The 12065-nt window shown below is 36.6% G+C and overlaps 2 protein-coding genes across 6 annotated transcripts; both read left to right on the plus strand.

Annotated features, from left to right (window-relative positions):
* Window positions 1-432: 432 nt before the first annotated feature.
* LOC120194162 lies at window positions 433-2707 on the plus strand. 2 transcript variants are annotated; one of them, XM_039196556.1, is made up of 3 exons: window positions 433-954; window positions 1727-1997; window positions 2556-2707. In XM_039196556.1, exons 1-3 carry the CDS (start codon window positions 878-880, stop codon window positions 2631-2633), a joined length of 426 nt encoding a protein of 141 aa, XP_039052487.1. In that variant the 5' UTR covers window positions 433-877; the 3' UTR covers window positions 2634-2707. The 2 variants fall into 2 exon arrangements, 1 of the variants encoding a protein (XP_039052487.1); XR_005522949.1 differs by lacking the exon at window positions 2556-2707 and having other exon boundaries at window positions 1074-2219.
* A 3833-nt stretch (window positions 2708-6540) lies between these two features.
* Window positions 6541-11853, plus strand: LOC120194157 (probable E3 ubiquitin-protein ligase RHG1A). 4 transcript variants are annotated; one of them, XM_039196551.1, is made up of 6 exons: window positions 6541-6641; window positions 8529-10251; window positions 10672-10722; window positions 10970-11068; window positions 11158-11298; window positions 11372-11853. In XM_039196551.1, the coding sequence occupies exons 2-6, from the start codon at window positions 8569-8571 to the stop codon at window positions 11504-11506; spliced, it is 2109 nt and encodes a 702-aa protein (XP_039052482.1). In that variant the 5' UTR covers window positions 6541-6641; window positions 8529-8568; the 3' UTR covers window positions 11507-11853. The 4 variants fall into 4 exon arrangements, with proteins under 4 accessions (XP_039052482.1, XP_039052481.1, XP_039052479.1 ...); XM_039196550.1 differs by lacking the exon at window positions 6541-6641 and adding an exon at window positions 6678-6812; XM_039196548.1 differs by lacking the exon at window positions 6541-6641 and adding an exon at window positions 6694-7064 and having other exon boundaries at window positions 8513-10251.
* Window positions 11854-12065: the final 212 nt, after the last annotated feature.

Below are 12065 nucleotides of genomic sequence, written 5' to 3' on the forward strand. Positions count from 1 at the left end.
AACAAGGATTGAGCGCAGGTTCAAGAGAACAAATCATTGTGGAGGAATACGTACACGTGAATAAGATACTAACACGCACGCTTACCTGAAGGGAGGCTCCATTCAGGTGCACGCTTTCATTTTTATTTTTTTTTATTGTAGATAGGGATGAATGTTTGATTGAATCGAGCGGAGTTAAAAAAATTTGAGTTATTTATGTTGATGAGTCATATTTTATAACTCGGAGTTAACATAAAAAAATTTCGAGTCAAACTTATAAAATTCGAGTTGAATTGAGTTGAGTCTAATCGAATTTTTGAATTTATGTTTAAATATGATTATAAATATTTATAATATAATAATATTGTTTGATTTTAATTTAAATTATTTTTATGATCATATATATATATATATATATAATTTTTCGAAATTTTGTTTAGGAAAAACCCTAAACCGAACCAAATCCAAGTCCCTTCTCGTGTTTTCTTGTTCTGTACAATAGAATTAGGAAAAATCGTTTCCGATTCGGAAAAAAAGGCGGCATTCCCAAAATTTCAAGTTTCCCTTGATAGATGTAGGAGGAGGTTCATCCACAACAAGTTCGTTATTTCTTCTTCCACCTGGTTGTCGATTTTACCCTTCTGACCAGGAGCTTCTAAAACATTATCTGACCGGGAAAAACAGGTGCCTCGCCGCCGACCCTGCTGATGCATACGGATACGATTTGATCAGGAAACTCAATTTGTATGATTACGAACCATCTTATTTGCCGGAAATAGTAAAGGAGGGAGGAGAAGGAGAAGGGTAAAGGGAGGGTTTTGGTGGGAAATAGGAAAATTTAGGGATGTGTTTGATGGAGGAAATGTAGCATTGGGGACTAGAACTAAATTTGTATTTTATGAGATTAATTCAGTCAAGGCTGCTGTTAGGACTCCTTGGATTATGTATGAATATGAACTTCTTCACCATCCCAAGGTAAATTCTTCCACTGTATCAGAGTTTTTATTTGGTAATATGTTGAGGAATTACTTTTTGCTATTGGTGTTTGGTAGGTAGTGATAAATTGTAGCTTACAAGTTTTGTATCTATTGCAGATTTAATTGTCCTCTCCATCCTCCAAAAAAATCATCCCCTTTTTGTTGTTTTAGTTTGTATTTTATTGCATATCACTTAAGTGCTCTAAAGCGCATAGCCCGCCCCCAACCCTTTTTTGATTCTTAAATTGTCTGTGACTTCTTTCACCAGACACTTGCTGTGGGACAAAAGGAATTTTTAAACTAACTTCATGTTTTCCAAAATTTCAGTATGTTAATTGTGCTCCCACTTGGTTGTACGTGGCTCACCATGGTTCAGTAGGTTAATTGTTCATTGTAGTAATCACTTGGGAGTTAGGTCGTATGTTCTGTTGGTGAGTCAAATATTTGCAACAGGATTTGGTTTCTAAAGAGCCACATAAAAATTATTTCATTGTTGTTTTTCTTTGTCAATTGTAGTAGAACCGACCCGTGTAGATTGGAATATTCCGGGCCCTCAATAAAGTAACTTTCTACAAATGTTGTAGTGAAATCTTAGTAAGTTCTTGCTTGTGTATATAGTTTTTCGAAAATATGAGCTTTTCCATAATTTAATAAGCTTGTCTGTGAGATATACTGTGCGGAACATGTGAACTTATGTTTAGATTGGTTTCATTGGTGGGGAGGGTCTGGGACTGTTACCTCCTTGAAAGTGATGTCTCTATCATCTGCAGGCTTCTTTTTGTACTATGCCGAGTATTCTTCAAATCTCGTGCTAGAAATAGTGTATCAGAGAATGTTTTAAGTTGTGCAGAAGATACTGTTTCTGCCATACCTCACATCGGTAATCAGCATGATGGATTTCTTCGGCCTGATACTCTTGAAGTTGAAATCAATGATGATAACTTCAATAAAGAGCTAGACAATCCAATAGCAAGTACACCTGTTTCTGTTGCAAGTTTTAAGTTTCCTTCAAGCATCCCACCAGACCCGCCCAATGATTTGGTAATCTAGATTGAGCATGTTTCTTTCTTTTGTCATGTAAGTTACATTACGGCCAATTTCTTTTTCCATTTAGTACATACTTTTATTGGTGATACCAGACATGGCTTTTGTGTTTTTCCTTTTCTAACAAAGCTTGCATGTATTTCAAATAACTTCAATTTTTCTAATGTATGTACCAATAAGCCCTCAGTTCTTTTCATAACAATAAAATTGCAAAACTTTATATGATGTAAGCCTTTTCGATCTGTTCTGCCAATGGTAATACATATTCATGATTATAGAGTGATTGTTGTCAACACACTTGTTTATTTCTTTAATTCATGTTCGAGCATTAAAAAGAATGTTACTCGTCCAACTTTTGAGTTCTTCTCATTACAAAATGTATAATCCCTGTTCTGCTCATATTTTCTTCTTGTACATGTATAATAAAGTTTTCACCATGTGAAGCCTTTTAACTCCACAAATGTTAAGCATGTCTAAACGTTGATCATATGAAGCATTTATATGTATTCTTTCTAAAGTTTGAACTAATGCTTTTGTGCAATGGCTTTTATACAGGTGGGGTCTTGGGTAACTACTGATGAGTTACTGTCGATTATAGAAGAAGATTTTATAGAGTTGGAAGATCTCAGTTGATGATTGTACATCATATGTACCATAAGGAAAATAGGAGCATTTTACCTTCAGAAATAGCAAGAGAATGATTTATATATTGAAGAATCTAATCGGAAACAATAAATGTTCTTCAAATCTGATGGCAGGTTCACTCACCTCATAAGGTCATTTCTGTTCTCTTTTATCTCAAATCCTTGGATCAATAACATTCATGAACGTTTTAGTAAATATGAGTTGGCTCACCGTGGCCAGTAATTTTACTTCAGAAGAATTTAAGTTATCAAGAAACTATGTATCAGAAGAATCAAATAATCAGGAAATTTTCCTTAAGAAGAATTAATCGTGTGGCACATTTGACGAGTCGGACAAATCAGGTGCTTCCACCTGGCTTCAATATTCTTTCTGTTTCTCTTGTGATGGTGTTTTGCCCACTCACTTCACAGATGCCTTCATGTTGCAATGTTTTTTCTTTTCCTAGCCTGTTCTGTATTGTGTTTCTGAGCTTTCACATTGATGGAGTCCACAAAACTGTATAACAATGCGGATTTCCTTAAAAACATCCGTAAGGCCACCCCTGGGAAAGCCATTCTATCTTTAAACAGTTCGTAACCTACTTTGAAACCTGCTGCTGTGGTAGATAAATTGAACGATTCAATCTAAATAAATTAGGATGAATCTGTTTTGATTTGCCGTACAGCTTTGATAAAATGCTGCTGCTACTGTCATGTGGTCTTCGGGATTGGCATTTGCAAGTTGGAAATCACTGCATTCAAGACATCCACCACCTCTCCCGTATGCTAATGCCTGCTCCTAGGGGAGGGTCACTTGGTCCTTTGTGTAATTTCTAGGTCCAAATAAAAAAAAAGGAAAATAGGAATACAATTGGGTCATAATAGTTCATAAGCTTTACTGATTTTCAATCAGTTGTTGGTTGAATCATTCATTCCCACCACCCACCATTCTGAAACAGTCAAACAGGCTTTAAAGATGAAAAAATGTTATAGGGTTTCAATCTCACATGATTACTAACACCTACACCAATCCTTAACTGGCTTCAGTAGCGGAGCCGCGGTTTGTTCTGAGTGGGCTCATGCCTATCTTAAAATATAAATTTTCCTCGATTAGGTACTTATTTTATTGATGGTGTTAATCTTGAATTTTTTTACCCACCATAAAATGTAAGGTTTTTTAATAGTTATTTATTTTACGGACGGTGCCTACCTTGAAATTTTATTTGTACTCGTTCTATTTAAAATTTTTATGTTATTAATACATGTGTTCACACCCTAAAAAGTATTTCTGGATCCGTCACCGACTGGCTTTACCTTTCCTTCAAAAAAAATTATTACCATCTCATTATTGTAATTACAGTGAAAAAAAAATAAGAATGGCTAACTTATCGCGTAAACACTCACGAAAGAGACAAATGATGAACATACATATATACTCCTAGGTCTAATTCCAATCCCAACTCACAAGCATGTCTCTTTAATAAAAAGTCAAATCTCCTTGCCCTCATTTTATATCTCACGCCCTGTGTTTGTTTCATTTTTCCTTATTGGAATTAGTGCATAATGTCCAATCTCATGGTCATGATTATTCCTAAATATTCGGAGCGTTTACATCATATGCAAGGTGGTAGCTTTTCTCTCTCTCTCTCTCTAGCAAATGCCACGTTTATAATATTCTCTTTGAAAAATGAAGAATAATCAATTCTTATCTAATTGATTAAAAATTCCACTGAAAAATTACAGAATGTGGTTGTATAAGCTGAACCCATATGTCCAAATGGACACATTTGGTAAAATAAAAGTACAAAAATATCGAAGTGAACCAAAGCAATTACCTTTGAATGGTTGGAAAAAATCAAATAAAAAAGGTAGGCAAGCAGTAGACGGTAAGAGGAAAGAGCCCCCCATGATTGAAAGGCGAGGGACGAAATAATAAAAGAAGTTTGAAATGGAGGGATCAAGAAACCTGCATAACTACTTATTGGTAGGGACAGGGAGAGAACTTTTGGGGTCATTGTACTCGCACCTCTTTTAAGCTAAGCAATTATGTTTGCTGTGCATTCACTGCATTTCTCCATTTGATACATTCCACCTACAACTACAGGACACATAATTCAAGTTCTTACCCACATCACAACGTACTGCATAATTTTCTTTCTTCTTCCCAAATCCGACCTACAGTTTTTTTTCTTTAAAAAAGAAAAAGAACTCCATTTGAAAAAAGGCAAAAATAAATAAAGTTATTCAAGTGGGGACAGTTCTCTATAAATACTATATACCAAAGCCACGTTTATATTTAGAATAGTAACACTTTTACCTGTCATGTTAATGTATTAGGAAAAAGCATTACTCTTTTTAATCGGAATATTATTGGGTAAAAAAAGAAAGGTGGACAAGGCTGGCTCCTCATAAAAGGAAAGGGGAGAAAGAGAAATTGCATGTGGAGGATTTAAAGAGTTAAAAAGAACTGCAAAGGAAGGGGCCTAAGGGAGGGGAAGACAGGGCAGCCAGGTACTCGGCGTGAACGAGATTGTAACAAAACAAACAGAGAGGGTAGGGGTGTTCAAATAACCGAACTAATTTGGTTAACCGACCGAACCGAATTAATTTGGTTAATTCGGTTCGGTTACCGAATTAATTCGGTCGGTTAACGGTTAAAAAAAATTTTAGAATTCGGTTAACGGTTAATTCGGTTCGAATTCGGTTAATTAACCGAAATTAAATTTTAAATATTAAATATATTATATATAACATATGGGCTCAGCCCAAACCATTTAAAACAATTAATAATTTAAGATCCAATAACTTTTAAACCTAAATCAATACTAATTATTAAAAAAATTATATAATTTTTTTTATATATATATATATTTAAATTAATTGTAAACTGTTTTTTTAATTAAAAATATTAAAAATATTATATATAACATTTGGGCTAAGCCCAAACAATTTAAAACTCAATTAATAATTTAAGATCCAATAATTTTTAAATCTAAATCAATATTAATTAATTAAAAAATTATCTGAAATTTTATTTTATAATATATATTATAATTAATTATAAACTTTTTTTGAATTAAAAACATTTAATTTTTATATAAATTAGAAAATTTTTAAAAAAAAATCGGTTAATTCGAAAATTAACCGAAATTAATTCGGTTCGGTTAATGTTTGAAAAAAAGTTCGGTTCGGTTAACGGTTAAAGAAAAAAAAAAGTTCGGTTAATTCGATTAAGGGTAGTTCGGTTCGGTCGACCACCGTTTTTAACCGAATGAACACCCCTAAGAGAGGGTTTAGTGTTTGTGGGGCTTTGCTACGGACCGCATTGCAATGGGAGACGTGTCTTAATTACATTATTATTTAAAGAAAAAATAATATCAGTGACAAAAAATACCATATAATATACGATTTTAATTAATTTTTTGGATTTACCAAAATAACCAACTAAATCGCAATGCGATCGATAATTCGCAACGCGATCTCCGGTATCGCAAATCAGTTTCCAGATTCGCAACTCGAACTTCGACTATCGCATTGCGATTTACATATTTGCATTGCGATAGTCGAAGTTCGCGTTGCGATTTTGGACTATCGCAATGCGAATATGTAAATCGCAATGTGAATATGTAAATCGCAATGCGATAATCGGCTATCGCAATGCGAATATGTAAATCGCAATGCGATAGTCGAAGTTCGCATTGCGATAGTCGACTATCGCATTGCGATTTACATATTCGTATTGCGATTTACATATTCGCATTGCGATAGTCCAAGTTCGCATTGTGATAGTCCAATTTCGCATTGCGATAGTCGAAGTTCGCGTTGCGAATCTGGAAACTGATTTGCGATACGGATTGCGTTGAATTATCGATCGCATTACGATTTAGTTGGTCATTTGTGAGGTGAAAAGGGTTGCTTTTTTATTTATTTTTTCATCTAGAGAGAATGGGAAAGAGGGGGGAAAAAAGATATTTTCAAGGTAAAGAGAGATCAAAGATGAAGACATGAAAGCTATTCGGTGAGCGGCCCAACAGAACAGCTTTGCATAGTTATTGTTGTTGTTTGTTTAAGCATGTGTTTTTGCTTTTTGATATTCAATTCATTGTTTGGAAACTGCCCTTATGACTATTACTCCATTTTCTTTCTTATCTGTCTCTCTCTTTCTGCAGGGTTATTTGGTAAATTACAGGTTAATCTATCTCTTTGTTTCTTGTTTTGAGTATTTCGTTTTATCTTTCATAGGTCCTCTCTCTTCCTCCCATTGCTCAAGTTGGGGGTTTCCCTTTGTTTTATTCTTCCTCTCTTTCCTTTCTTGAGAAGGGAGAGGAGAATAGCTTTAAGATAGCCTTTTTTTTATCCTCCTCCCTCTCATCTTTGGTTTTCTTGTTTAGATTATTTTAGATCGAGCAAGGCCTTTCATTCCTACACGTTAGGTAAGCTCTTTGGTTGTATTTTCCATGTTCTTTATCCTTCTGCTCGATCGGTTGATGATCAGATGAGATATGGTATCTGGGTTTTTTTCCTGTTCAATTCATTGGTCTTGGCTTAAATGGTGCCTTTTCCCCCAAAGTTTTTATTTTTATGCCTTCGTTTTTTCATCTTTCAAAATCTGCATATATTAAGGTCTTACCTGTTTAAAGTCTAGCCTGTTGCTGTTTTTTGTAATGGATTTCTTTATTATCGTGGCCGTCTCTCGTAATAGCTGATTGTAGAGAGATGGTGCTTATAGTAGCCATCTTTGACCTTAGGTTCTCTATTGTATTTTGCGGTATTGTTAGATTTTGTTGTTTTCTGTCTTTCTTCTTTGCTTTCTGTTGTATGGTGGCTCTGGGTTGTGGTAAGAAAGGGTGGGGTGCTGACTGCTGAGGGGAAACTATAGAGAAATAACTACAGCTGGAATGCCTCTTGTTAATGCGTTCAGTTTAGGTTTCTCTGTATGTTCTTGCCTCTCTTTTTTTTTTTATGGTGAAGCCTGGATATATGCTGCTAGTGGATGCCCATTATCGTTTGATTTTAGCTCCCTTTTGAGTGCTTTATAATTTCCAGATTTAGTTACTTGGTGCCCTTTTGTGGTTCGTTGTTTTGTTGGCCAAGTCTAGGATGGTGGTATCTAACTTTTGTGATCAATAGAAATGTCTAGGTATCCTGTGTTGATTAAATCTGGGATCACGTCAGATTATGATTCGTTTGATTATGTTACTTTGCTTCTGCTAGCGGCAAATTTGGTGATCTTTGTTGATGCTATTCCGCACCAGACCTATCTGTCTCTTTGTTGATTTAGTTGCATTTTCATTACCATATACTACTGGTTGCAGGTTGAGAGAGCGCTTGGCTTAAGTATTTAGTTCTTGTTGTTCTCCCTATTACTGCATTTGCTTGTAACTTCTGGTATCTGATTTACTTCTGTGGCGTCATAGCGTCCTATTATTTCTATTAGATATTAGATGAAGCTGCTTGCCTTTGATGTTTTCTGTTTGTGTTATTTGTTTCTTCTGTGTTTTTGGGAAGCATGCTTATACTTTTGAACCTTGCATGGTTGAAGATTTCAAGCAATATTTCATTGACATTGCTAAGTCTGGTGAATAAATTTATCTGCAACAATTGGTTTCCTGATGTATGAAGTGGAAAATGTCAGTATAAGGCAGCCTAATTCGTACATTGCTAAGTCTGGTGAATAAATTTATCTGCAACAATTGGTTTCCTGATGTATGAAGTGGAAAATGTCAGTATAAGGCAGCCTAATTCGTGCCTGTCTTACACTTGGTGTTAGTGAATCTGGGAAGATTGAAACTTATTTATATTACTTTGCTGTGTATTTTTATTACTAAGTGCTCTCTCTAAATCATGTTCAATGCCTGCTTGTCTATCTATTGATGGCTTGAAATTTGTATTTTAATTTGTTCAGGATTTCACAATAATTTACTCGGAAGTCCATACAAGGCCTAATGCAGGGCCAAAAGGGTACTGTTGGTTCCTTGCAGGAGACCTTATTAGACCATGGGTCTTCATCAAGTAATGCTGCAATAGAACAGCAAGTATGCTGGAATAATATCCAACATCCCATTGAAAGCAGATTGTCTGATTGTTTGCTTTCAACTAATGACATAAATATTGGACATGGGAACCCTATTGCTCGAGAGCAGGAGCTGGGTCGATGGAACTTGGGAGAGTCTAGCTCAAGTGGTGCACAGAGTGAGGTAAGCCATAATGAGCAGAAAACAAACCATGGGTGGTCATCTTCCATAAGTGCTTTTGCAAGTGCTGGTCATAGGTTAGAAGAGCATCAGTATGAACGAAACCCGCTTTTTGGCCAAAGTTCCAGTTCTAGTACAATTCCCCAGGATATCAACTTAAATGCGAGCTTAATGGATAATGATGATGATAGCTGTCAAGTTATAGAACAGTCTAATCTATATAAGCCTGGTGGATCTGAAAATGAGCAGATGTCATCTATTTCCGGTCCCCAATCTTTTCTACATTCTTCTGGAAGTGATGGGTATATTGTGGGTGATAATGATACCGGACCCGGTTGCCCGTATGAGGGCCGTCGTCCGCCCTGCAAAAGAAAGGCTCTTGAAGGGAATGTTGGCCAGTCTTCATCAAGCAGAAGTTCTAACAACTTCCATCAAAGTAGTGCATGTCATGGAGGTCCTTCTAGCTATAGTGTTGGAAGCAGTGTGAATATATCTGCCCCTTCAGGACAGGTGCACCATAGACTTGGATTGGATGTAAGAGGATCAGCTTATGGAAGCATTAATGAACCAATTGTTTTACCAACAGCAGAGGGTGCTCACAGGAATTTTCGCCGTAGAATAAATTCTTCAAGTATGCAAGAACCTGTTGCTACCCCGATGTTTTCTACAGGTGATGCAGCGAGGCAGTCTTTTGTTTTGTCTTCTCAGCAGCCATCAAGACTTATTCCAACTGATCATTCTTTGGATTTGATGTCTGCACCAGTGGCAGATAATGCAAGTGCACAAAACCCGAATGGTGTAAATCATGATCCAAATTTTTCGCTAAATGTGCAACCATTTAGGTGGAATGGAGGTTCTGGTTCAAGAATTGGTGGTTCATCAAATTATAACTTATCTGGGGATAGAGATGCTGTACCATGTGAAGGACATCAGTCCAGAAGCATGGCTAGAAACTTATTAGAACATCCTATGATTGTTCGTTCACCGGAATTGAGAACTATGATTAGAAACCCAACAGATCGAGGTTTAGGCTCTGGAAATACAAGTGCTCCTGGAAATGTTGCTTCTCCATATCTCAGTGGCTCAAGCTCTGGTACCAATGCATCATCTGCTCCTCCATGGATTCCTCATCCCAACCCCTCATCCCAACAATACCCACGAAGATTGTCAGAACTTGTTCGTCGGTCATTGATGTCTTCCAATGGTGCTGAGCCTGGAGGCCATGCCAATCATTCTCGTCTTGCGTCAAGACTTCCTACTTCTAGACAAGAGATGCTGCTTTCGTCTGGTGTTGCTAATCAGGGCCACCATCGGCAATACCCTAGGCCACTGTCATGGTTGGGAAGACAAGATGCTGGTTTGGTCGGAATCCCCCATTCACTGCCAACTTTAGCTGCTGCAACTGAAGGAAGAAGCAGGCTTCTTGTGTCTGAGGTCTGCCCTGTTACTGCATTTTTATTTATTGTGTTAGTTTTTGCCTTTTCCTTAAAGTGGGAACCTCAAGTTGTATTTCCTTAACATTATTAGTACTTGATTTGCATCCATTCTAACTTTTGTGGAATAGCTAATAACTGTTATGGTTGAAGGAGAAACATTTTTTTCTTGCATTATAATGCAATGCTAGTTGTGGAAAATATGTGTATACTGTTTTTTTTTCCATAGTTGCTTTTTGCTTTCACCATTACAAGTACTATGAATCACTCGTTCATTTGTGTCACTTCGGTCATTTTGATCACACAAAAGTAAATGTTTACCTTGTAAAGTCTTTGTTTTAGCTGTGCTCAACATATTAACATTAAATGCTCTTCTATAAAATAAGGTCTCAACTGGATTTAACAGTTTGTTACGGTGCAGATTCGCCATGTCTTGGATCTCATGCGTAGGGGTGAGAACTTGCGTTTAGAGGTAATGTTTCTGATATTTATGTAGTATGGTGTACTTTCTTCACCAATTGAATTGTGGAAGCATGAAAAAAAATTCCTTCTCCTTTTATTGTTCCTGGTCACCATCGTTAAATAGTTAGCTATTTTTCAAATTTGAGCTGTTATGAGCAGAGATTGGTCATGTAATGTTGGACAACTGTTGTTTATGGATTGGAATTTACTTCTGACCTAACAGCGGCATATTCTTTCTAATACTACTTGTATGGCAGGATGTTATGATCCTCGATCAATCTGTATTTTTTGGCATAGCTGATATTCACGACCGGCATAGGGATATGCGGCTTGATGTTGATAACATGTCATATGAGGTAACATCTATATATCTATTTATATCCTTGGCATCTAATATGCTTTCCAGGTTTGAAAATTCTCATGTTAGAATTGTTTTGGGTAATAGGAGTTGTTGGCTCTTGAAGAGCGCATTGGTAATGTAAGCACGGGGTTGACTGAAGAAGCTATATTTAACCGTCTGAAGCAACGAAAGTACTCTAGTACGTCCGGAGCTCAGCTAGAGGCAGAACCATGTTGTATTTGTCAGGTAATGAATTTCCTCATGTGGTTTCTTTTCTGTTTCAATGAACCCCCTTAAATTATTGTTTCCGAATATGCAGGAAGAATATAATGATGGAGAAAATCTTGGGACACTGGAATGTGGCCACAACTTCCATGCTGCTGATTGCATTAAACAGTGGTTGATGCAAAAGAACTTGTGCCCCATTTGTAAAACAACTGGTCTTACTAAATGAGACAGTGGGTTGTTTTAGGGCAACTAGTTCCTCCTCGGGGAAAAAATCAATGTTGAGGTTTGTGGCTTTGCATCTGGAATTCCTTGAAATGTTGCCATAATGCAGCCTTAAAGAGTCTCCACTCCGAGAAAATCCATGGCAATTCTAATTCAATTGCCAGAGGCATTAGTACCACCAATTATGTTAGAGCGATCTTCTGGGTGGATGGGCACTTGTTTGAAGCACTGGGAACTGAGCTCATTTCACATTTTTCATTCCATCATTTGCACTTGCACTAATAGTTTTTATGTATGAATCTTCAGCCCAATGGCGACATAGATTATTGATTATCTTGATGTTTTTATGCCCTTTTCGTTTTTTCTCTTTTCAATGTTTGGGGGGGGGGGAAACAGAGGTTTGGTCTCGTTGGGAATCATTCTGTCAGTATCTCATTGGGTTGTTCAGTGGATCCTCGAGATCTAACCCTCAATTATCAAGGGTTTGAAATGTCTAAAAATCGATAAGCTCAATTTCTAGTATGTTTCGGTCTGGTTGGTCCATTTACTTGCGCAAATTGAGG

Source organism: Hibiscus syriacus, unplaced genomic scaffold (genome assembly GCF_006381635.1).
Source record: "Hibiscus syriacus cultivar Baekdansim isolate YM2019G1 unplaced genomic scaffold, ASM638163v2 tig00116997_pilon, whole genome shotgun sequence".
NCBI lineage: Eukaryota > Viridiplantae > Streptophyta > Magnoliopsida > Malvales > Malvaceae > Hibiscus > Hibiscus syriacus.

Bases quoted from the DNA above. Each gene is read 5' to 3' on its own strand.
- LOC120194162 (XM_039196556.1), top strand. From the start codon at position 878: ATGAGATTAATTCAGTCAAGGCTGCTGTTAGGACTCCTTGGATTATGT. The intron at 955-1,726 runs GTAAATTCTTCC...TATCATCTGCAG, and splicing joins AACTTCTTCACCATCCCAAG to GCTTCTTTTTGTACTATGCC. The intron at 1,998-2,555 runs GTAATCTAGATT...GCTTTTATACAG, and splicing joins CAGACCCGCCCAATGATTTG to GTGGGGTCTTGGGTAACTAC.
- LOC120194157 (XM_039196551.1), top strand. From the start codon at position 8,569: ATGCAGGGCCAAAAGGGTACTGTTGGTTCCTTGCAGGAGACCTTATTA. The intron at 10,252-10,671 runs GTCTGCCCTGTT...GTTACGGTGCAG, and splicing joins GCAGGCTTCTTGTGTCTGAG to ATTCGCCATGTCTTGGATCT. The intron at 11,299-11,371 runs GTAATGAATTTC...CCGAATATGCAG, and splicing joins AACCATGTTGTATTTGTCAG to GAAGAATATAATGATGGAGA.